The sequence below is a fragment of the Odontesthes bonariensis genome, chromosome 23, assembly GCF_027942865.1.
Source record: "Odontesthes bonariensis isolate fOdoBon6 chromosome 23, fOdoBon6.hap1, whole genome shotgun sequence".
Lineage (NCBI taxonomy): Eukaryota > Metazoa > Chordata > Actinopteri > Atheriniformes > Atherinopsidae > Odontesthes > Odontesthes bonariensis.
In genome coordinates, this window is record NC_134528.1 from 20,834,267 (window position 1) to 20,857,412 (window position 23,146).

The 23,146-nt window shown below is 40.0% G+C and overlaps 3 protein-coding genes across 3 annotated transcripts in view; all 3 read left to right on the top strand.

Annotated features, from left to right (window-relative positions):
* mlst8 (MTOR associated protein, LST8 homolog (S. cerevisiae)) overlaps positions 1-23,146 on the top strand; it is a 271,460-nt gene that overhangs the window by 186,000 nt on the left and 62,314 nt on the right. The window lies entirely within an intron of this gene.
* Positions 1,235-2,897, top strand: neurl2 (neuralized E3 ubiquitin protein ligase 2). The gene is made up of 2 exons (XM_075457035.1): positions 1,235-2,233; positions 2,707-2,897. Exons 1-2 carry the CDS (start codon positions 1,456-1,458, stop codon positions 2,820-2,822), a joined length of 894 nt encoding a protein of 297 aa, XP_075313150.1. The 5' UTR covers positions 1,235-1,455; the 3' UTR covers positions 2,823-2,897.
* msrb1b (methionine sulfoxide reductase B1b) lies at positions 3,663-6,054 on the top strand. The gene is made up of 4 exons (XM_075457036.1): positions 3,663-3,910; positions 4,562-4,704; positions 4,810-4,927; positions 5,313-6,054. The coding sequence occupies exons 1-4, from the start codon at positions 3,856-3,858 to the stop codon at positions 5,327-5,329; spliced, it is 333 nt and encodes a 110-aa protein (XP_075313151.1). The 5' UTR covers positions 3,663-3,855; the 3' UTR covers positions 5,330-6,054.

Genomic DNA, 23,146 nt, shown 5'->3' on the forward strand with positions numbered 1-23,146 from the left:
ATAGATGCTGATGGCTGTGGGCAGGAAAGATTTCCTGTAGCGGTCCGTTTTGCATCCCAACTGAAGAAGCCTTTGACTGAAGAGACTCTGTTTTCCGATAACAGTCTCATGGAGAGAATGTTCAGGGTTGTCCATAATTCTCTTGATTTTATGCAAAATCCTTCTTTGTATTATTGTCTCCAGAGATTCCACAGTCGTCCCCAGAACAGAACCAGCCTTCCTTATCAGGTTGTTGAGTCTTTTTAGGTCCCTGGTTCTGATGCTGCTGCCTCTGCACATAATACCATATGATTTACAGTCTGACCTCCAAGTTTGATCTTTCAATTCTCTTTCTGATCTATGGATTATGTATCATTTAGCTCTGAAAACTCTCAGGTAAAGTACCAAGGTACAAGTAAAAGGCTGTTGCTCCAGTCATGTGTGGTGTGTGTTGTGTAAAATTACTGCTCACTAAAGTGGGCTCCATTTTATGAGGAAGCAATTAATTCTAAAGCAAACGGCATAATAGGAAGTCATCATAAAAAGTCATTAGCGTGTAGCAAGCGTGGTTTTATGCAGCAGCTGATGGTGCATATCACATTTACTACCTCACCTCTCATCTGTAAAATGAAAATGTTTTATTTCACGACATAGTCTTTCAATCATGAAGAGGAACCTGAGTAGAATGTATTGTAGAAATAACAAATTGCATCAAATGACAACTTTTGTATGACCAATGAGAGCGACTGAATTCAAATATGGACACAAAAAAAAACATGAAAAGTTTAGGCTTGAACTTATTTGTATCGTCAATCAGCCGTAAGTGGCTGGGATCTAAATGCATGGTTATACGTGATGTATGTAAAAATCATCCAAACACTGTCTTCCTGTTTGAATAAAATGCCTCCCCATATTCTTGTAATGTATTCTTGCTTTCATGATGATGATGAAAATCCAGACTGTATGTGCATGGGTATATTTAGAATGTGACTGTGAAAGGTCCACAGTTTACCATATTTCCCTGGCATATGGTGTCATGATAATTATGCGGCTTTTACTCCCGCACGTGAAATGAGCATCACGGCTCAGGGGGCTTCATTGTTCCAATGAACCTAAACTGAATCTCGCTGCATGTGTTGTGTGTGTGAGTGACTGGGGGCGTGTGAGTGTTAGCCACCCCCCGTAACACACTCACTCACATATCTTGCCATCTGTTGACATATGCAGTTGTTCAAAAATAGCCCTGCACCAGAAGCTTCTCTAAGTGGCCAACAGACAGGCAGATCAGGACTAAACTGTGTTTGCGCTAGTTGTTTTGCCTCTACAATGACCACGTGTTGGCCAACAGTAGGTGGAGTCGTTGCTTAATTTGAGACCTTCTGTAATACTTTTTGGATTTTTTTACAGCTATCCAACTTCAGATTTAGTTTTGTTTCCTGAACCAGAGTGTTTCAGTAGTTCCAAACAAATCTGAAAATGGAGCCCTCTTTGGACCAATACATGGAATTTCACCACATCCATGGTACTAATGTCAGACTTGACCACTCGGGAACTCAGGCCACTCGAGTAGAGAGCTTTGCTAACGGAGTTTGTTTCAGCAAACAACCTCTGAAGCCTGGGGAGATTTTTCTCATAGAGATTGAGGATAAGGAATTGGGCTGGTGTGGCCACCTACGGGTCGGCCTGACAGCCAAGGACCCCAACAACTTAAATGTGGTACCTGAATACTCCATCCCGGACTTAACTGACTTGGGGGACAGCTGGGTGTTTGCCATTACTCGCAACCATAATAAGATAATCGAGGAGCCTGAGGTCCCAGGAGCTGGAGAGGGAGGACTTGCTGGGGGGCAGAGGCTTGGACGAGGAGAAGCAGAAGATGGAGCTGAAGCTCAGGGAGATGGAGGTGGTGGGAACAACATGAAGCCAAAGACTTTCTTCACTGACACCCACTTGCACATTGACAATATTCGAATCCCCAGAGACAAGCTTGTCGGTCGTAGCCGACCTGGACGCTACAGTCACATCTTGGATGACCTGTATAAGACCAACGCCCTGCCTCCCACAGCCAGGCGCAGCAGAATAGGAGTTCTTTACGTGGCTAAAGGCCAAAACCAGGGTGATATGCACATTGTAATCAATGGTGAGGATATGGGAGCTTCTGCCAAGGGAATACCTACAAGCCACCCTATCTATGCTGTGGTGGATGTTTTCGCTGCAACAAAGTGTGTCCGAATTGTCCAGGTGGAATATGGCTGTGAGTTTCACAATGATACTTTTAAACATCAATGGACTATATAATGTCTCTATCGTATATTAACCAAAACTTTCAGACTTAGAGACGCTTTGCATATGTTATGCATATGTTTGCGGTTATTTTCCGCTTATTTGCAATTGTTTTGTGTCTGTTGTAAAGTCTAAATCTGGTCTTTTTTATATTGATTTGTAGTTATTTGTTGCATCTTTGTAATCTAAGGGATATTTTTACAAAATGTTGTGTCTCTGTAACTATCTGTTTCTTTGTGGGTTTGTGGGGGGCTTTTTGTTGGCATTTTCTTAAAATGTGTCACAAAGGGTTTTGTGCGTTTTTATTATGTTTTTTAGTCATTTTCACTGCAATAGTCACTTTGTTGCTAGAGTTTTTTTTATGTTGTAATTTTCAGATCATTTTTCTACTACCTTTATCAAGATAATCTGTTAATTTTTTTTCTTTTCTTTCTGTTGCTCTAGTCTCATCCTTGCAGACGTTGTGCAGGAAGGCCATTCAGAAGCACATTGTCCACAGGATGGCCATTGACTGGCTGGAGTTGCCTGAGGCACTAAAGCACTACTGCAAGTATGAATGAAGGATGTAGACCTGGAGTGAAAAGAAGCATTGTGAGCTTTCTCCCAATAAATCTGAATCTATTTTATTAACTGACCTCTTATAGTATGTGTTTCATTCTTGAAATAAAGCATAAAAATGGTACCAACCAAATAAAAGGCATCGTTTCTCTGTGACGGTGCCTTTGAACTACAATAGACTTTCTGTGTTTTATGCCTTATTTGTATCGTCACATCGCCTGCGTGAATTATCTAAATTGTAGTGGACATGTCACATGGCGTGCAGCAGTGTTGGCCTGTGTCATTGTTACATAATTGAGGAAGAATTTGAACATGTACAATAAGTCCTTGGTCTATTTTTATTATCTTTTTTTTTTTAATATTCTGTGAATGCTTAGCTTCAGCAGCTTAGAGGTCCCAGTTGTCAGAAAGCAATATGTATAAGTTACAACAAACCCCAAAGCAGAGTTGACAGTATTTTTTTTTTGTTCTTAACTTCAGTAGAGCAAGTCGCTTCTCGAGGCTAAAATTAGACAGACTGTGGTGATGTGAGTTTGAAGACACACCTTGATGCTGCTTTGAGAACAATGAGTAATATAACTACTGAGACAAAACGATGGTGTGCTTATTGATACTGACTACAGAAAATTCTTTAGTTATTCTTGGCAAAACCACTCAATTGGTCACTGAGTGCTGTGACAATTTGAATTTTAATATTCCATTACATTTCTCTCTGTTGATGTTATTTCCCACTTTGCAATCCAATTAGAAATGACATCTAAATCTGTTTTAGTTCAGTCATTTTATGGGGGTTCGTAATTTAAAAAAAAAAAAAAGTCAGTGTCGTCAGACCTCCCGCACGCCTGCTGTTAGACACTGACACCTAGTGGCGGGGCTGATTACTGCAGTGGGAGGAGCTCCTCCCTTGAAATCTCTATCAACCCGGATCATCTCACACGTGAGGAAGCATTATTGAGGCTGTGTGTGAACGCCGCTTGCAAAAACACTGCGGAGCCAGATTAAGACTTGTTTTGCCTTAAGCCAACCTGCAGAGATATGTCTTTCTGTCAGTTTTTAGGCGGTGAGATCTACAAGGATCATTTCAAACCAGGTGAGCGGACGGTGGAGAGTGAACAGTAATGTGATGTAACCTCTGTTCTACGGGATTATGGAGGCCGAAATTAACCTTTCATTTTAATTCTTTTGAGCCTATTTCTCATTGCTATATGGGTGTTTCTATTTGGCTGTATAATCAAGCATTCGAGCAGTAGTAAACGATCAGACGCTGTGCAACACCCCAACGTGGCAGGAGGTAGGGACACTGGATGGGACCAATTCTGGAGATCAACTGTAGCTAAACGATAAACGGCAGTTGATAGTGCACCTTTCTTTATTGTATAAATTAGTGATGTCGACAACAGCAATAATAATAAGCGATTAAGAACTAGTGAATGATTGTGTTAAAACCAAAGCTCGTCTAAAGTTGCACAGTCAATTCACATTTTCACCTTTAACTATATTGTTTAAAAACTTCCCATGTAAATATTGCATCATTTCTAATGGCTCAAAATGAGGAAGAGGCTTACAGCATTAAATGCAATCTGCATGCATTTCGACCTGGGGACAGTGGCTGCAGCAAAAGTTATCAGAAATATTTTTGGCTCGTGTCCATCCACAGTGTACTCTCTTCAGCTGTTTAACTCGAGTTACTTTTACAGGCAAGTAGACAAGGACGGTAACAAATGTCAACTTTCCCCTGCAGGGATGTATGTGTGCTCCAAGTGTAACCACCCTCTGTTCTCCAGTCGGTCAAAGTTTGCTCACTCGTCTCCCTGGCCGGCGTTTACAGACACCATCAGAGAGGACAGCGTCACAAAGATGATGGAGACTCTCACTGCCTTCAAGGTGAGTTCCATCTAATAGAGTGTTGTCACGGAGGGAAGAAATCACTGAAGTGTAGATGAGACGGGGGAAAAAAGGTGGCCAACTTTTGGTGTTGTATATTCACAGGTTTTGTGTGGAAAGTGTGGCAACGGACTGGGCCACGAGTTTGTCAATGATGGTCCAGGGGAGGGAAAGTCAAGATTCTGAATCTTCAGCCACTCGCTCAAGTTTGTCCCCAACAAAGGTAACCACATACCCAAATTCCAGTCGGAGTTCATGCATCAGTGTAATGACAGGATGTGGTTTTCAGTGACTTCCTTGAACCGTTCTTTTAGTGAATGTATTTCCCTCAGGATGTCGTACCTTGTCCAGTCACTTTTGGGAGACATCGCAGATTTTCCTCCTTTGCTTCAAACTCAAATAGAATTGAACTTACATCCAGCAGTGTCTTCGCAGCAATGTAGTGGCCACGAACCTGCATGCAGAAACAAGTTAATTTACAGCAAAAACTGTTTGACAAAATTTTTTGGGTCAACTAACAATGCTTTGTCGCCACACTACACTTATCAGACATTTCCTCGTCTAATTTTCCTCATCTACTTTCTTATTTACTTCCGCCTCTGCTCCAGGCAAGGACAAGCAGTAAAGAGCGAGTGAGAGGGTTTACACTCCAGCTGCTGTATTTGCTGCTCGGCCCAGGTCCTGCGAGCAGGTCGGGTCAGCCGGTGACGTGGACGGGGGGAAAGGCCTGAGAGGGACTCCCTGCCCACTGAAGAATCTTTGACCAGCCTGGACCACATATCTGCAACTATTCCTTTACAAAACTTTGTTGCATTCCTTAAATACCTCATGTTCAAACACACTAGCTCCATCACTGTTTATATAAAGTCACTCTTGATAGTAGTGCAATCCATTGTAGCAACAATTTGATATATAAGCCTGCAACAAGAGCTTAAAAAGTCTTAAGTAGGCGGGCACTCGACACTTATTGCTGGTACAAAAATGTAATTTATTGTTTATTTTATCGTGCTGTACTGAAACCGACGGAGCTGAATATGGACACTACTTAGATTAGTCTTTAACTTTCGACAGAGTACTGTATATTTAACCATATTATCTATGCACTGAAGCACAGCTGGTCTATCCACTGTGTATTAAAATTTATTTAAGATCCTCCTAAAGTGAACAATGCATGTCAATCATCTATATTTTATTCCTGTTTGCCGTGTACTTTAATAACTGTTGTACCATCACTTTGCATTTTTGACACAGCGGAGGGACAAATGCAGCATTTTGATTTATCTTCTCTTGTCAGTGTTTGGATGCTGGTATGAAAGACAAAAGAATACATTAAAACAGATGGATTTCTCACATGCCTGTCATGGTTTAATTGTCATGCAAACGTAATACAATTTTAGGATGCTTCTCTTTGAGTATTTGAGGTTTACTCGACAGAACCCGATTCTGAAGAGGATGTAATGCTTTCTAGTTTTCATACGGAACGTACACTGGCAGCACATTTATGTTGATGAATCACATAATGCTTTTGTTGGAAATTGAGTTCAACTCGAAGTTAAATCATCAAATTCAGATTAATTGATGTTATGTTAAATAATGTTATTTACTTGATAGGTATTTACTAGGCAAGGCAAGTTTATTTGTATAGCACCCTTGTTATACTCCAAAAACGTGCAATACGAATTATACATAAGGTTGGATATATTGATCACACAAATACCTTATTTTTGCAGTCTAAGCTGCTAAAATTTTCAGATTTAGTTGACTTCTATAATGCGCAACTTCTATTCAAAGCTTATAAAAGTATATTACCTAGTAATATTCAGAAGATTTTCACACAGAAAGAAAGGGGTTATAATTTGAGGGGGTGTGGTAACTTTTATGTCCGGAAAGTACGAACCACAAGGGAAAGTATGTGTGTGTCTGTATGTGGCGTTAAACTGTGGAATCGACTGGGGTTAGAATACAAACAGTGTCCAAATATTTATCAATTCAAAACAAAATACAAGGAAATGATTTTGTGACGGTATGGGAATGAAGACAGGGGCGTTTGACTGTTACTTGGTGTTCGCAGGTACCATCATTATTTTTGTTTTGCTTTTTGAGGATAATAATTGGTAAATAATGATGAGTATGGGGTGATGGTGATGATGACCGATGGGGTGATCACGTGTGTATAGTATTTATGTGTGATATATAATAGGTGTAGGTAATGGCTATGTGTTGCAGTAATGTATAGTATAGGTAAACATATGAATACTGTTGTATGTATGTGTGATATATAAAATAGGTGTATGTTATGGCTATATGTTGCAGTGATGTATATTATATGTAAACTTATGAATTCTGTTGATGCAGTTGACTACGGATTATAGTGGGAATTGAAAACATGTAAACTATTGCGGATTGGATGGGGGTGGGAGTAAATAAGCTTGTCTTCATCCCACTTCTTTTCAAGCTGGTATTCTGTTGTTTAATTTATCAATTGTTGTTTTATATGCCCAGTGGGCATAAGTGACTGTTATTTATAAATATATATATATTTTTTTAATTTATTTTTTTAAATTCTGGCTTGAAATAAATAAACAAATACAAATACAATACAGTTCAACTACAAGGCAATTCAAAGTGCTTTACAGATACATTAAAACAGTAGAAATTAAAAGCATGATTTAAATTTTAAATGAAAAAGAAAGAAATAAGAACAATAGATAGAATCAGATAACATCAGTAGTTAAAATGTAATAAAGTTTTGAAACTCAAGCTTCAGATTTGGAGCTTTATTCAAACGCAGCTGAAAATAGGTGTTTCTTCAACCTGGATTTAAATACACCGAGTGTTTCAGCTGATCTGAGGCTTTCTGGGAGTTTGTTCCAGACATGTGGAGCATAAAAGCTGAATGCAGCTTCTCCATGTCTGGTTCTGACTCTGGGAACTGATAAAAGACCGGATCCAGATAACCTGAGGGGTCTGGAAGGTTCATACTGGGTCAGGAGGTCACTGATGTATTCTGGTCCTAGACCATTCAGAACTTTATAGACCAGCATCAGAACTTTAAAGTCTATCCTCTGATGGACAGGCAGCCAGTGTAAAGACCTCAGAGCTGGACTGATGTAGTCCACTTTTTTGGTCTTAGTGAGGACTCGAGCAGCAGAGTTCTGAATAAGCTGCAGTTGTCTAACTGACTTTTTAGGTAGACCTGTAAATATGCTGTTACAGTAATCAAGCCTACTAAAGATGAATGCATGGGGTAAATTACGATATGCTTTGGTCACGATTCAATTTGTATCACGATTCTAAGGTGCTGATTCGATTTGTATCACGATTCTTGATAATTGCGATTCTACAAGTATTGCGATTCGATATAATCAGTAATTGCAATTTTCTTCCTCAAAAAACAAACAAGTTGAATCATACACTTTTAGAATGAATGTCGTTCCCATAAACAATGCACATCAGTCTGTGTCAGTCAGTGGGGTTACATGGCACTGAAAGGATCAGATAATTGGCTAAATTACAATAAGATTGAGTTATTCAGTGCATGTAGACACCTTAATCTGACAAGAAATTAAGACCCCGAGATAACTCGGTTGAAAGTCAAAATAAACGTGCTTGCAGACGGGTGAAGCACGTGGTGAATTAGACTTTGCGTTCTGCGCATGCTCGAGAAATTATTTTCCCGGGGTCGGGAACCGGAAGTTGGAAGAGACGATATTACTGTTGTTGTCGCTGTCGGAAAGAAAAACACAGCGATGGAGAATTTAGCCAATTATCTGATCCTTTCAGTGCCATGTAACCCCACTGACTGTTCAGCAGCTGACATTTATTTCAACTGAGACAAAAAGAGGTACTTAACATGTACGGCATTTTTTTAAAGTTCACAGTTACAAAATTAATTGAAATGTCCACACGGCACAAATGTGGCCTAGTTTTAACATAACTCAATGTAATGAATTGATGAAGTTTTTCTGGACTCGGATATGATGTAATATAATCGATGCAGGGGAGAAAAATCGATTTTTTTTTTTCGCCCACCCCTAGTATTTCACTAGAATGTGAAATGGTAAAATGTCTCATTTTCAAGGCTCCATATACCTTTTCATTGAAATTGAGATGAAGGCACAAAATGATGATGGTCCCTAGATCGACCTCTAGATGGAGACATCATCCTTCTAGGTCACATTTACATGCTTTCCACAAGTGAAGCTTCTCTACTTTTGCTATTTAGTTAATTGTCTAATGTATACAGTATATGACAGAGTCTGGTGTGCCGCACAACCTGTATGTTTTAATTAATGACATGAGAGCCTGTATGTGCTTGTTGCCTGGCATTAATTATGGAGATTGGTTGCTTCAGTAGCAAACAGTAGATCAGGCGTTCTCTGTGGCCCAGCTGCAGGCCATATTCTCTGTGATCCGGGGGTTGGCAAAGATCCTGAGGTTAAGAGGAGTAGCCTGGCCGCCTGGTGAGAGACTGAAGGCTATCATTACAAAGGAAGTAAACACACACACATGCATTCATGTGTGCTTGCAGACAGAGAAAGCCAGAAAAATGTATGCCAAGCGTCACACTCTTCTTAGACATCACAAACATGCACCACTACTCCAAGCCGATCCCCTTTCCAATGTTATCTTAATGTTATCACGTGCAATGACGACTCAAACCCCTCTTTCACATGTAATATACACATGCAGAAGTCGGAGAACACACACTATTCTCCATTTTATTGTTCTCACCACAAACAAGTTAAGTTTGAAGCATATTTTCTTTCCAAACATCACCTCTTGTAGTGTGCAATTACCAGAGGTCATCATAACATTGGTAGCTGTCAAACTATCGGCATCAACAGTTTGAGTAATCCAGAACGTCACTCAATGCAGTTTCCCATGCTGCCAAAGGTATTTAAAAGAATCTCAACCCTCAGTGTGGTGGACAGGCATGACCTTGTATTGTGGTTGTTAAGGCTGAGTAAATTTTCGATGTGTTGTCTTGGCATGCCTATGCTCAACAGCATATTTCAACATACCGTAGTTTATATGGTGGATGTTTTTACCCAAGCAGCTTGACTGCATTTCTTGAATAGGTGCTACCACTAGTAATCAAACCCACAAGCTTGGCTGAGTTGTGATCTGCCAGTCATACTGTACAGGAGTGGCTGTGTCGGGATAGAGCAAAGCAAATTCAGGGAGGAGTGTGAGCGCTACATCAGAAAACTGAGAGGATGTCTGTAATTTAAGATAAATGCAGTCTGACATATAAACTACATTCCTGTGTAAATTTACATCGATTATGTACTAATTGTAACTTGTCATTTATATTATATTGACTTTTGCTCATCTTCCTAAAATGGCTTTCCCCAAACCCTCAGACTTATTCCAATTTGATCCTTGCTCTCTTCTCTGTATTTTTTTCTTTTGTATCTTCAGCTACTTAAGATGCTTGTCATTCTTTAAAAAAGAAAGCAAAAACAAAAGGGCTTCTTTGAATCTGTGCTTGTCATTCAGAGCCACAACACGCTTTGAGTTATTTACTAAATTCAACAAAATAACATGACAAGTCAATGCTGATGGTTTACCATTATCACAATCTTAAGTTTTCATGTAGACCAACATTTGCAAATTGCAGCTCATGAAAAATGACAAATTTTACCTCTGTATTCCAGCACAGAACAAAATAAATTTTCACCTCATGACATTGGTTTGTGTGGCCTTTATTTGCTTAAAAACATCCAACGTAGCAGTAGAGATGTTAGTCATTAGCTAGCTTTGAACCATTACTACCACAGCTTTTTGTGTGGACCAACATTAGCGTGTTAGCAGCTCATGAAAAGTGCATTAACCAATTTTACTAGGGTGTTCAAATACAAATCAGAACAATTTTTTTTACCTCATGGTGTTCTTAAAACAAAAACTGACTCCCATAGATTATGTGTCTTTATTTATTTGCCCAAAATAGCCAATGTAGCAGTGCTGTTAACCATTAGCTAATTAACAATGTAAGCATGTGTTGTCAGGAGCTCCAATTTTGCAATTTGTTTTCTCAGTCTGTACTTTATTGAAGTAATTAAATACACTGATGATACTTCTAATCATGTTATCTATTTTTCCCCATTTTCTCTTTTTTAAATGTTTTTTCTTTTTTCCTTATCTACACTGTATGTATTATCTTCCCCTAGACTAAACTAGTGCCTTCCACCCCACACATTTTTTTAAGCTTGCATTTTAGTCTCATAGATCGGGTCACAGATTTGTTGTCTGAATCTAATCAAGTAGTTTAGTTACCCATGTAGTTACTCAATAACTAGCTTAGTTACCTAGAGCTAAACAAAATATATTTTTTTATATGACACAATAAGGGGAGCTTTTGAGATGTGGTGTATATTTTCTGCATTGAAAGGAAACCAGTTGCATTCAAACGGACACCAGAGTCTCCTGACCACTACTGCATGTGATAAGTTTGGGGTGAGAGTGTGTTAAAACATCCCAGTTTCATCTTCAAGAAAAAATGGAATACATTATGAAGAATTCTTCCTTTAAATGTTTATTTGGGTAAATGATAACAACTTCCCCATCACTGCTCTATGGTGCCATTTCCAAGGAAAGCAAAATGGTTTTGACTATTAAAAAAAAAAGGAGCATCAGTCTGGACCACAAATACCTTAGAAGACCTGCCCTACTGATTTGAACAATACTGTGGTTTTTATAATGCTTCCTCTTGGCATTTTGTGCTTTGCTACCAGACATTAACAGCCATTTTTCTTCTCACCACTGTCATTACCCTCTGTGTTACTTATATCCATCAAGCACCATCATGGGTTTATTATTAGGTTTTGAAATTATGAAACGAAAGGGGCCCTTGAAAAAAAAAGTACTTTCACAAGACACTGTGTGACCTCATAGCATCTTTTTCACCACAGAACATCAGGTTAATGGGCAATATACTCAGAGTGCAGACAGTATGCTATTTTATTGCACAAGCACTGCATTAACCTGGCTGCTCTGATACATTTTAAGAACTGGGCTAAAGTTCGATTTTGGAAGAGAAAAATTAATTGGCATGAAAGAGCTCATTTATATGTTACCTGTTTAATGTCACAAAAGGAAAGGGTTCTCAGAGGGCTGCTGCTGAATTTTTATTCAGTGTTCCATTTCCTTTCCTGGCTGTACAGGAGAATTTTAAGCGAAAGTTGAACAATTTGGATAGACATCTCATACCACAACCAAAAAGAAAGGATGAATTAAACCAAATTAGAGTATTTTATGAAGGAAAGTTTCTTAGTCCACAAAGCAAACCCTTCAGACGTTCTTAACATTATGTTAGTGAAACTGAGTGGAAAGCATTTGTTCTCCCATTTTCCCCCAAAGCAGACAATTCCCTGGAATATATTGGAATAGAAGATTTTTCAGATTTATGTTTTTTTTCTCCGAGTTCTAGCTCATGAGCTCCAGATCAGATAAAAGATGATTATCCAAAATTGACCCATCCGTCTTCGATGTGAAAAAGCTGAGCTGAAAACACAGGTAGATGACATCATGGTTATTAGGCCATAGTAGAGAGGCTTGCCGAGCCAAAACCCACACAAACACGAACACGCTGTATGGGAAAGTGAAGCTCTATTGTCTCGGCCTAGATCAAGAGTTAGATTTAACTGTTGAACATTCAAACACAATGTTTGTGCTGGTAGGGGCAGCTGCTTCACATGGAAGGATCTATAGCACCCGCATCATAGTTTGGGGTATTCTGCCTAACAGGAAAGCTTTCCAGCTTCCTTTTCATGGGTGTTATACAAAGTTTTTACATGATTAAACATCAGTGACTGGAATTTGTGTCTTTCACCTACTTCCTTTGAGTCTCGGCTTTTGTGTCTCTGTACTGCCTCTGAGTCAAAGTTGAAGGTGAAATTCTGAAAAATGCTGCATTCTATGGCCTTCTGGATAAGCATACTCTTCATCTAATAAAACATTAGACAACCTACCCAAGTCATATTAATCTACTGTTAAGTAAATCAGATGCCTGTCTCTTGTTTACATGAAAACAAAAAAGAAGATCTAATACTGCAAAACAGTGATATTGCAAAATTATCGGAAGACTATGGAGAATGTATAATGAATGTCAATTTAGCACTAGTCTTCCATAAGTGGACTCATGCTTCCATAAGTGTGTTTAAAAGAAACAGTTCAAATTAAAGCAGAGGGGTAAGATGCTCTGACATGAGTCAGAGTCAGAGTCAATGAGTCCAGTCCAAAATAAGTGGATTGCTTCATTCTTGTAATGCATATCCATGGCATCATTGTAGGTATTACTGAGATGGGAAATAACCATGTCCTCCAATCCCAACACTAGAAGTTTGCAACTCAAGCTTTCAGATTAAATTCAACGTATCACACCAACTCTGTGGAGATTGTAGAGACCCAAAACGAGCCCTTAAATTGTAAAGTCCTGTAGGCAGATGCGGGCTCAGACGCAGGCAGATGTCATGAGAGCAAATGCATGTGCAGTAGAAGAATCTTAGCATACTTCGACAAGCTTTGGGCCATGGGACTTTGCAAACTCTGGTATACGTGTTATTGTGTTTTGCTGCCCCTTCTGGGCAATATCAGATACACGTGAACCAATCTGAGCTGTGGGCCGTTGGATGTGTTGCTGCTGCTGTTGATGCCTCGCTGTGGAAAACACAGAAGTCAGAATATGCTTTATGGTGGAGTGGAAATAAGTGTCGGATAATGAAGACAGTGAAAAGCAGTTGTTCTCTGTGCTTTTACTTGTGCTTCTTTGCAATTTGTCATTTTTGATGCTTCGTCCTGTTTGGAATGAAATTGGCTGTTCTCTGCCCCTTCTGGCTCGGGCTAAATTTTAGCCGATCAACCTTTGATCAACGCAAAGCTTCATCTCTGATGTCTATGCGTTGTTACCTTTTTTGAAGGACTGAACGTCTGTCCGTCTGCACTGAAAAAATGACATGTTTGTAAGGGCTGAGAGCAATACCAATGGAAACCTCTGTGCAAGTATAAACTGGCCTTAAGAATGGCACCCATGAGGGTGACGGTTGCGTTTTAAAATGTATATCATAGTATGAATTTTAAGTGGTTTTCTTTTTTAAAAAGTAGGCCTGTTAGCAAAAGCCATAAATTCGTCTGAAAATGTAAAGCTATCTGAGTGAGTGTTCTATGACCTTTTCTTGCTGGGTGAATAATGTGCACTGGGAAGTTAAATCATACACAGGCTGCAAACAGCATCAACTCACAGGCAGCTAACCAGTCACTCAGTGGAACAAGAGCCACCCGGCATCTGGGCTAAATTATGCTCCATCCTCTGCACACGGAGCAAATCTCCACCATCCATCTTTATGACTTGACACACAGCGCCTGTCGACTGCAATGCCCAACTCACCAGGCCTGCTGTGTGTCCCCGGTTTCAGCAGCATCTCTCAGCTCCCTGTGGACTCCACACATGTATCCCCATACATCATGCTCGGAGATCCAGAGCATTGAACCGCTGCTCAATAAGTCAGAAGACAGACAGCTCAGAAAAAAGGTATTGGCACCTTTTAGTTTCAGATTGGATTTGAATTCAAAATTGAACACGAGGCTCTTCTGACTCTTTACGTTTCTTTCAAGAAGTGTTTGTCCGGCTATAATGTCCGGGTATGCACTACCCTGCCTCAGTGTTTCAGATGTACATCAAATCTATGTTTTGCAGGAGTAATACTCAGTCCAGACAATTAAAGCTCACTGCAGTTTAAAATGCATGGTTGACTACTTCGCGTAATGTGTCATCCAGTCGCATCTAAACTAAAGGTATAATTACGAGTGTTTCAAAAGGCCAGATGGAAAGCCTGCCATCACAGAGGAGGGAAGCAGATCAAATGGGGATTAAGGTGCACACTCTCCTCCTGTCTTTCCTCAAAGGGTTTCATGGCATTTTTTATTTTTTTTGCATATAAATTTGGAAGAAGTAGTTATGTACAAAATGAGAAAAGTACTCGGGCAGGAAGCCGAAACCTTTCCTTCTTTTTCACATGGACATCCCGTTCAAACTGACAAAAGCAAAGAGGGTTCTGGCAGTAGTGACAATCAAGCACTGTAGCAGCAGAGGATTATTGCATTTTCTCTTCTTGTGTATTATCTGTAGTGATCCGTTCATGATTTCCAGAAAGATTTTCGAAATACCATTTTTCTCGGTATTGATCGGTAAGAGCATTTCAAATGGGAAAAGGGGGAAAGTTCTGCACTGACCGCGTCACTGTAAGGCCAGAAGTCTGTTCATATGCAAATCCGGAGACACTTCTATCTGTGTAGATATGTGTAGGCATGAAAGTAAAATGTTTTATTTGTAATTTGGTGAGCCGACCCCTCTACACACGTCCAATAAAAGGCAGGAGTGGATATGCGTCGATACAAACTTTAAATGCGAGTGCTCTGTGGCATGTTTGGCAGTAGCACGTTTCAAGACCCATCGGTCCAACGATCAGCGTCTGATTTGCCTGCTCGACTGCATTTCTCCTGCGTGTACAACTCTGACTGTTTGTAAACATATTCTCTGAGCGTGCCTAAGTTTATCTTCAGTCCAAAAAAAGTAGATAACGGAGAAACTCAGCCGCTGGCTTCAAAGCAGCTGAGCTCCCTGAACCGCAGCGGCATACGCTCCAAAACTATTTAATCAAGTGCTTTTCTCCTGGCCTCTGTTACAAACCTGGATTGGGATGTACTTTGTTCTTTTCTCTGTGTGGGTGTGTGTGTGTGTGTGTGGTGGTAGTGGTTAAGGAGGTCATGTTTGTTTAGGCTTTGTGTCCCTTTCAGTGGGTCAGGCTCGGGCTCACAGAGGTATAATTCTGTGGTGAATCTGCCGGGGAAGGTTTCCTGAGGCCCCTTGTACTACAGCCCACCGATTTCTGCTGCTTGAAAAAATAATCAAATAAAAGCTTATGAGATATCGCAACATAGCCCTGAAAAGCTGCTGCATTCAAAAATGGTCATTTTCATTTTGTCCCTTGGTATTGCTGGTGCCCGGCAGATGATGTCTACCAGTGTGGTGCTTCTCTGAATTTACCGTCGTGTCGAGCCTCTGATATATCATCGTCCACTGTGGAATTTCATGGCAGAGGAGAGAAGAAGTGACCAGAATGATTATAGGCCAGTTTTTATTGCATGAATGACATCATGACTGTAGATCATGGAATTGTATGGTTTTGGAAATCCTTTCTACACTCTGCAGTAAATTGCACTGTAGCTGTAGCATGCAGTCCAAAATCCTAAACTAAATGTTTGGATTTGATGCAGAGGAAAGACGAAGGTCAGCAAAGGGATGCCGGCATGCTAAAATAACTCACAGACACGCACATAAAATGGACTCACGTAACCTGTGAGTTGAGAGGAGTGGCTCTCCTGTAGCCCTAATCAGCCCATTTACAGGGAGGTCTTATTACTTTCAGTCCAACCTGTCAGATAACATATCAGAGAATGTGTCTGCTTGCTGCTGCTGCGTGAAGCGCTGATCGGATCAGCTGACTGCTTTCTTTTTACTAATAATACCTGACGTCATACGTTACATAAGTCTCTTCTCTACTGTTCTATCAAGTTGTTTTTCTCCAGTAGGCCCAATGTTGTTTTCATGCTGAGAAATTAACTCAGAACCTCCACATTGCTCTCGCTGTTGTGAATATAAAGAGTTGGCTTAGCATAGCTTAGCAAGAAAGCACATTGTCTGAAGTTCTCTGAGCAACTTGCAGGACAGAAAATCGGGAAATCTGCTTATTTGCTCTTTTACCAAATGTCCAGTGAAAAAAAAAAAAGACATGCTCTTCCAAGTCTCTGACTTTTTCTTTCATGTCGTCCAGTTCACGATCAGCAGTCTGAGGCAGCCTACCAGTAATACAACCCATCATTTTTGACAGTTTCTACGAAGGTGTTTTTAGTCTAAAATAAGCTTTGTCTTTCACGTGCTAAGCAAAGCAAAAAGTCCAGCAACAACACAAACCTGAACAAGAGCAATGTTTCTGATTGTTCCCTAGATTCAGAAAATGGCCCTAAGTGGCTGCAGTCAAGCTGAAAAGGTAAACAAACATTTGCAAAGCTGTGTAAAAATGCTTGATTGCATTAAATGTATCTTGAACCCAGCTACTTATATGACCAAAGACAGTCTTTTCCTTTGCCTGGTCCAAAGATTTGGACGAACAGCTAATTGGAAACCTATCTATCTCTCTAGCTATCTTTTTCAATGTAGAAATAACTCATTTCTAAATGGCTGCATCTGACTTTATTCCAGCAAGTTTTTTTCTTTTTTTTTTTTTGCTCTCTATCATGTAACAGGAGAATGTCCGATGTAAAGAGGCAAGATGTTTGCTCTTTTTTTTCTTGGCTTGTTTTGTCTGAATGTCACAGCGTGGCACACCTGAAGCCTTATCTCATCCTGTGTTGATACTTCACATGGGTCTGAATGGGCTGAAATTGCAGGGAGCGTACAATCGCTCAACATGCTGTCAGCATAGCTCAACAGATCATTGTGGATTTTCCCCAATCCTATTACGCACAGAGTACATTTATAAAGACCAAATGAGAGTCAAAATATTTGCCTTAGTGTAAAACCAGAATGTTTCCACTTAGCAGAATCCATCTGAAGTTCATTTGCTCCCCTTAGTTTGTGTTTAGTTTAGAGGCTTTTTCTTTTTTCTTTCTTTTTTTTTTTTTTTTTTCACAATTTATTCAATGCTGATGTTGGTTCATACGCTTGTAATATATATATATATTTTTTATTTCAGGCAACATTCTCTCCTTAATTCCAATGTAGTGCAATAAAATCTAAATCCGAAAGGGCATCTGGTTGAGTGTCATTGCTGCTCACGGCCTTCATGACTCAGCTCTAAACTGGTAAACAGCTTTTATTATTGCCCTTTGATTTCCCCATGTCACACAGTGAGGTAACAATCATGTGCAGGCATGTCCGGCACTTTACGTGCCTTCTTTACTTCTCCGCTGAAAACATTTTGCAAGCAGCCAGCTCATAGCCACACCCATGCGATAATGTACAGTGCTGCCATGCCCTATACTTACCCAGCTCGCCGCAGAACTCTGCCCTGCAGTTAAAGCTGAGAATATGGCCCTGCAACTGGCTTTCGCACAACACTCAGACTCCCTGTGCACAAGCGCAGAGACTAAACAGATGACTGGCTGGTATATGCACTTTGTTTGTGTGTAAAAGTTTTCTTGGTGACATCTATGGTGCCTTGGGCAAGTTCTTGCAGTGTTTTGTCTGTGGTGAATGAAAGTGACCGTCATTCAACTGTTGCTCGCTGTAGCCATTTTTTCCCCAGGATGTTTTGATGATGGGGTAAGGGTGCTGCGTCCAGTTAATTTCTCAGCTGTCTCGCGAAACCAAACAGTAGCGACAGGGGAAAAGCACATATATGTTAGGACAGCCTGATACCACCAGCAGATCAGCAGGGGTGTCATTTTACAGTAAGAATGCCCCCCCCCCCCACCCAGGCCCTATATGAATAAAACATTTGTTAGACCATAATCAGTGTTCCTGGTCCCAGTGGATGAATTCCAACGATGCCAGTGAACCTCTGACGTTTCATCCAGTGCCATGATAAAGCTAATGACTAGATTACATGTCGAAAAAGAATTAAAAACATTATACATGAATGCCCTACAAAGAGAACACAGGCACAGTAATAAATTGTAATACCTATAATACTAAAAACTATTGTGATTAAATCTCCAGATCTAGCACAATGTCAACATTTAGACACTAATAATCTTAATTAAAAGTAATGAATACTTGGTTATGGCACTTATTGTTTATAAGAAGTGGGCACAATCCCAGTAATGTTTCCCATTGGTCTGTTTAATGCCACTGTGATTTCAGAACTGGAACTGGAGTGATACATCAAACCCGATGGGTCAAAAGGCCTAATATCTATTGAGCTATGGAATCAGTCACAGAAAAATCACCAAGACTCAGGAGAATTTAATCTAGAGACACCGTAATGAACCGTGGGAAAAATGTATTGACTTTGGCTGGCTTCGCACCACTGCCGGGTGTGTGCAATATGTGTGTGGAATGTCACGATTTTCATTTCAGCTCCCGTGTAACCAGATTAGAACATGCACACCGACTGCCTGATAACATCAGCAGTTGCGTGCCAGCTAGAGTTTCATTGTTTTGTCAGTTTTTGACACATGAGCTAAGCATCAAAGACATAGCTCTCCGCAAATTAACAGGTAAAACATCTGTTGGTCATCATATTGATCTCATATCAGCGACAATAAACCTTTCACTATGATTTTGTTGTATAAGCAATATGTCAGAGACACTGAAAATGTAGCTTACGGGTTGGGATGATGGATTTCTCCTAATATTCTTTTCATTTTGGCAGTTGTATGTAACTGGTCAACATCATGCCTGCAACGCATGCTTGTGTGGTGGGAACACACGCTCACAGCTGAGATTCAGCAGTTGAGAATGCCCATGAAATGCATTCGCCACACATCTGGTGTGAAGCCATCCTCAGTAGTTCATGATATTTGCAATTTTTACAAATATGCAGATAACTGAAGCTGAACTTCCACTTGTCAAGTGTAGCTAAAATATATTTGGAATGGCAAAAATTGCAACAGGGCCTCCATTCAGTCTGGTCTGCCACAATGATGCAAATAAAGAAATTAAGCACTTTGTTCTCACTTTAAAATTACTGATAAAGGCCATAATCGATAGTGAAAGGAGCTCTGGCATCTGTCAGTACACGGTGTGAGTCACTGCCCAATTGGATGACTTATTAATTGTGGTCTCTCCCCATTATTCAAGCAGGCTGTTGCGTGTTGACTGTATCTGTTGCGTACAGATACAGTCCTCAGACCAACAACAGAGCAACCTGCAAATGTAACAGAGGCTGTCAATGAGCAAATCTGTATGAAATGTATACATACATGTATATATTAGGGCTGGGCAACGATTAAAATTTTTAATCTAATTAATCACATGATTTCCCTGATTAATCACGATTAATCGCATTTGTACGCAAATCCAAAAAATAATTCAAAAGGATTGTATAGCCTTTAGCATTTAGTTTTATTTTAAATGTGCTGCCATATGAATGCAAGTGCCATAACATTTCTTGTGCAAACACACTTTTAACATCAGCCTTTTTATGCAGTTTTTATGTAGAAGCCTCGCTCCACTGCCTGTTTCGTAGCCTGGAAAACCAGCGCCAACTGCTGGACGGCAAAATGTTTTGCCTGCGGTTGGGTCTGGCTTCGAACCACTTTTCATTTTGAAAATACTGCCCTGAATCTGGCAGATGGCAACTAAACCAATCACAACGCAGAGATGTGTTTTGAATCAACGCGGGCGGGGCAGAGGGTCAGAGCGTTGGCCTATAGGCACAGACACGGTTTGAAAGACAACGGGTTGTGCTCATCAACAATGTTCCGTTGTATCCATTCATCGGAGCCAGACTAAATTAGACATCCAATCCATTTAGGCTGGTTTATCAGGCTACCTGTTTCGTTGAATGACTTGCTGGTATCAATTGTGTGTTTTGCCTTTAAGTGATATTTTAGACTGGAACTACTACGGTGAGAAGACGATTCAACTTGGCAGTGTTTACAGATGACTTTGGTTCGGTCGACTCCACCGTCTGGAAGAACTTTAAAATGAAAATGGTAGACTAAAAGTTCTGTACCCTTCTCCATGTTTGGTGGATCCGCCAATTACTTTCTTTTCCGGTTCCACAGCAGACAGCAACAGACTTTTACAAAATAATAGAACCTGCGTTAATGCGCGATAAAATATTTATCGGCGTTAAATAATTAACACGTTAACGCGATAAAAACGAGTTAACTCGCCCAGCCCTAGTAAATATATATATATATAGACGATAGTCTGTTTTGGTGATTCCTTTGAATTGGCGCTACATCGCTACAATTTCCCACGTCCTGCTTTCTCATGCTGTTAGTAAAGATACAGAATCTTACTCGTGGTTTATGTAGTGTTCCTCCAGTTCTCCTGTGAAATAATCAGCAGTGACTTGGACCAGTTCCAGCAACTGTCCTCAAACTGAGAAAGACTCCTATAGGGTAGTGACTCACTTCAGGTAGTGATAACATCTTTTTATTGGTTCCACAAGCAGAATACCTTAAGCTATAAAGATGACAATCAGCTGACAGATTATCTACAACAGCTCCCCAGCTCAGCTGTTTTGCTTGGATGGAGAGTTGTGATAACTCTTATTTTTGTGACAGTTACTTAGCTGAAGCTGTAATGATTTAGGATGAATATAGACTGTATATAAAAAGGGGAAGTAGTCAACATGGTGCCTCCCATCGGTTTGTGAACTACTGTTTTGAAGCCTTTAGTTTGTCATTTGGTGCTCTTTTGGAGACTGTTGAAGTGGACAGGAGGGCAGAGCCAGTGGGTGATTCTTGAAATCTGATGGGAGAAAAATACTAGTTTTGAGGTCTAATGATATGATAATTATTATGTTGGCAATGTATTTCAGAAGAACAATTTATGCTTTTTATTGGGAGTCTGGATTAAGAGGTTTTATGGAGCCAGCTGGTCATCAGTCGTATTGCAGTTTAAGGCACTACTGCATTGGGCTTTATTTTTCATACGCAAGCGGCCACTTACATCTAGATATTAGAGTTAAGGTAGGTTTATAAACAATTCTGTTGAGGCTCCATGCCATGCAGCTGGCTTTGTCATTCTCTTCCTTTCCTGAAGCATTGAGAGCAATGTTTTATTAAAGCCTTAAAATATTAGGTAACCAAACAAATGGTTCAAGGAATAAGGGAATTGTGGGCTTCATTGAGTGACCTGTATGAGATAGAATGTTTTATAGTCCCTTTATTAAGTTCCTTAAGACCTTAAGTATGTGTCTTAAATTCTTACATTAAAGTGTTGTTTCTTGAAGTTTTAGTGGAATCATTCTGACTAAAAAAAAATCCCCTTGAATGTAACTTTCATGTTTCAAAGTTTTCCGTGTGTGTGTATGTCTTTGGGTTTTTTTTCTGTGTGTTTATCCCAGACTAGACACATTCCATCCAGGTGAGATTAACAAGCCATTTGAAGAAGAGCTCTTCAGTTGCTTGTCTGATGCATTGTATCCTCAGTAAAGCAGCACAATAGCGGTATAATGATCTCTATTCTCCTGGGACACAATGACTACAACGCCCTGCTGGACAGTTTGAGGTTTTGGTGAACTCGCTTTGAAATCAAACACAGAAATTATTTGCGATTGTCAGTAACACAAAAACAGACAAGTATATAGAGGAAAAGAAGCAGCAATGTTTTATTAAAGCCTTAAAATATTAGGTAACCAAACAAATGGTTCGAGGAATAAACTGATTTAAAACATTGTAACGTCTTAAGGAAATTTCTGCTATCCCAATGCTAAAAGAGATGATACATACACTGATTTGTGATACAAAGATTTAGTAAAAGAGCACATTTGTTGTCTTACAGAAGCAAAATTCTATTTAATTTGATAAAAAATTGTTTAGTCAGATATGCAGTATGATACCTTTTGGTCTCATAATGATCAAAAGTCTCGGGAGCAGAAACAGAGCACTTGAAATATATCCTGTCTTTGGAGCGGCCCCCACAGGTCATCGTAGGGACGTTGTACAGCTGTCTGCCTTCTCACGTACAAAGACCTTACAGGGATGGTTAGGAAGTCAACACAGAAGGTGTCACGCACAGACACAGGTGTGTGTGAAGGAGAAAGACAACTTCCCCGTACAGTCAGGCATTCCCCTGTAGGCTGTCTTAGCAGACAAAGTTCCCATGACGTGCTGTCACGCTGACACATTACACGAGGCTCATACACACAGTACAGCTAACAATGCCAGAATGATAGTGTGTGTTTGTGGGATTTTAGTTGATTTGTGATGATTAACTCATATCTTAGTGTCAACTGGCACATTGTCCCAGCTCTTGAAATGGGGCATACTAGCAAACAAATCAGGGACAAACACAACTTTTTCAATTGAAAATGTTCTAATTCAAAGCAGGCTAAACTACTATAACCGCTTCCTGATTGTCATATGACCTGTTGTTACTGCTCGCTATTCTTGGGCACTCCTGGGGCACGGCTATTGAACTTCAAGCATTGGAACGTAATGAGCTGCTTTTACTTTGCTCCACTCCTTAAACTACAGCAAAACAGGTATGTCAACATGGCTCAGTATTTGCATAAACTAAAAATCCCATTGAAATTCTTGTGTTGGCGTCTAATGACTGGCGAAGAAAAAACATGCACCTTCTCACAAGGAAATTGATCAGACAATGTCAGACCGAAACTGCAAACTGTGTGACACAGGATGTAACAAGTGACACGCCCATAGTTTACCTTTAAAAATCCACATTTCTAAAACCTAGTAACTATTCTGAGGAGTATCCCCACTCTGTATGACAAACATAAACAGCACAAAGCAACCCCACATT

What these genes read in the sequence shown, in the direction of transcription:
- neurl2 (XM_075457035.1), top strand. Translation starts at nt 1,456, where the DNA reads ATGGAGCCCTCTTTGGACCAATACATGGAATTTCACCACATCCATGGT. An exon ending in TGTCCAGGTGGAATATGGCT is followed by an intron (nt 2,234 to 2,706) that starts GTGAGTTTCACA and finishes CTGTTGCTCTAG; the next exon opens with TCTCATCCTTGCAGACGTTG.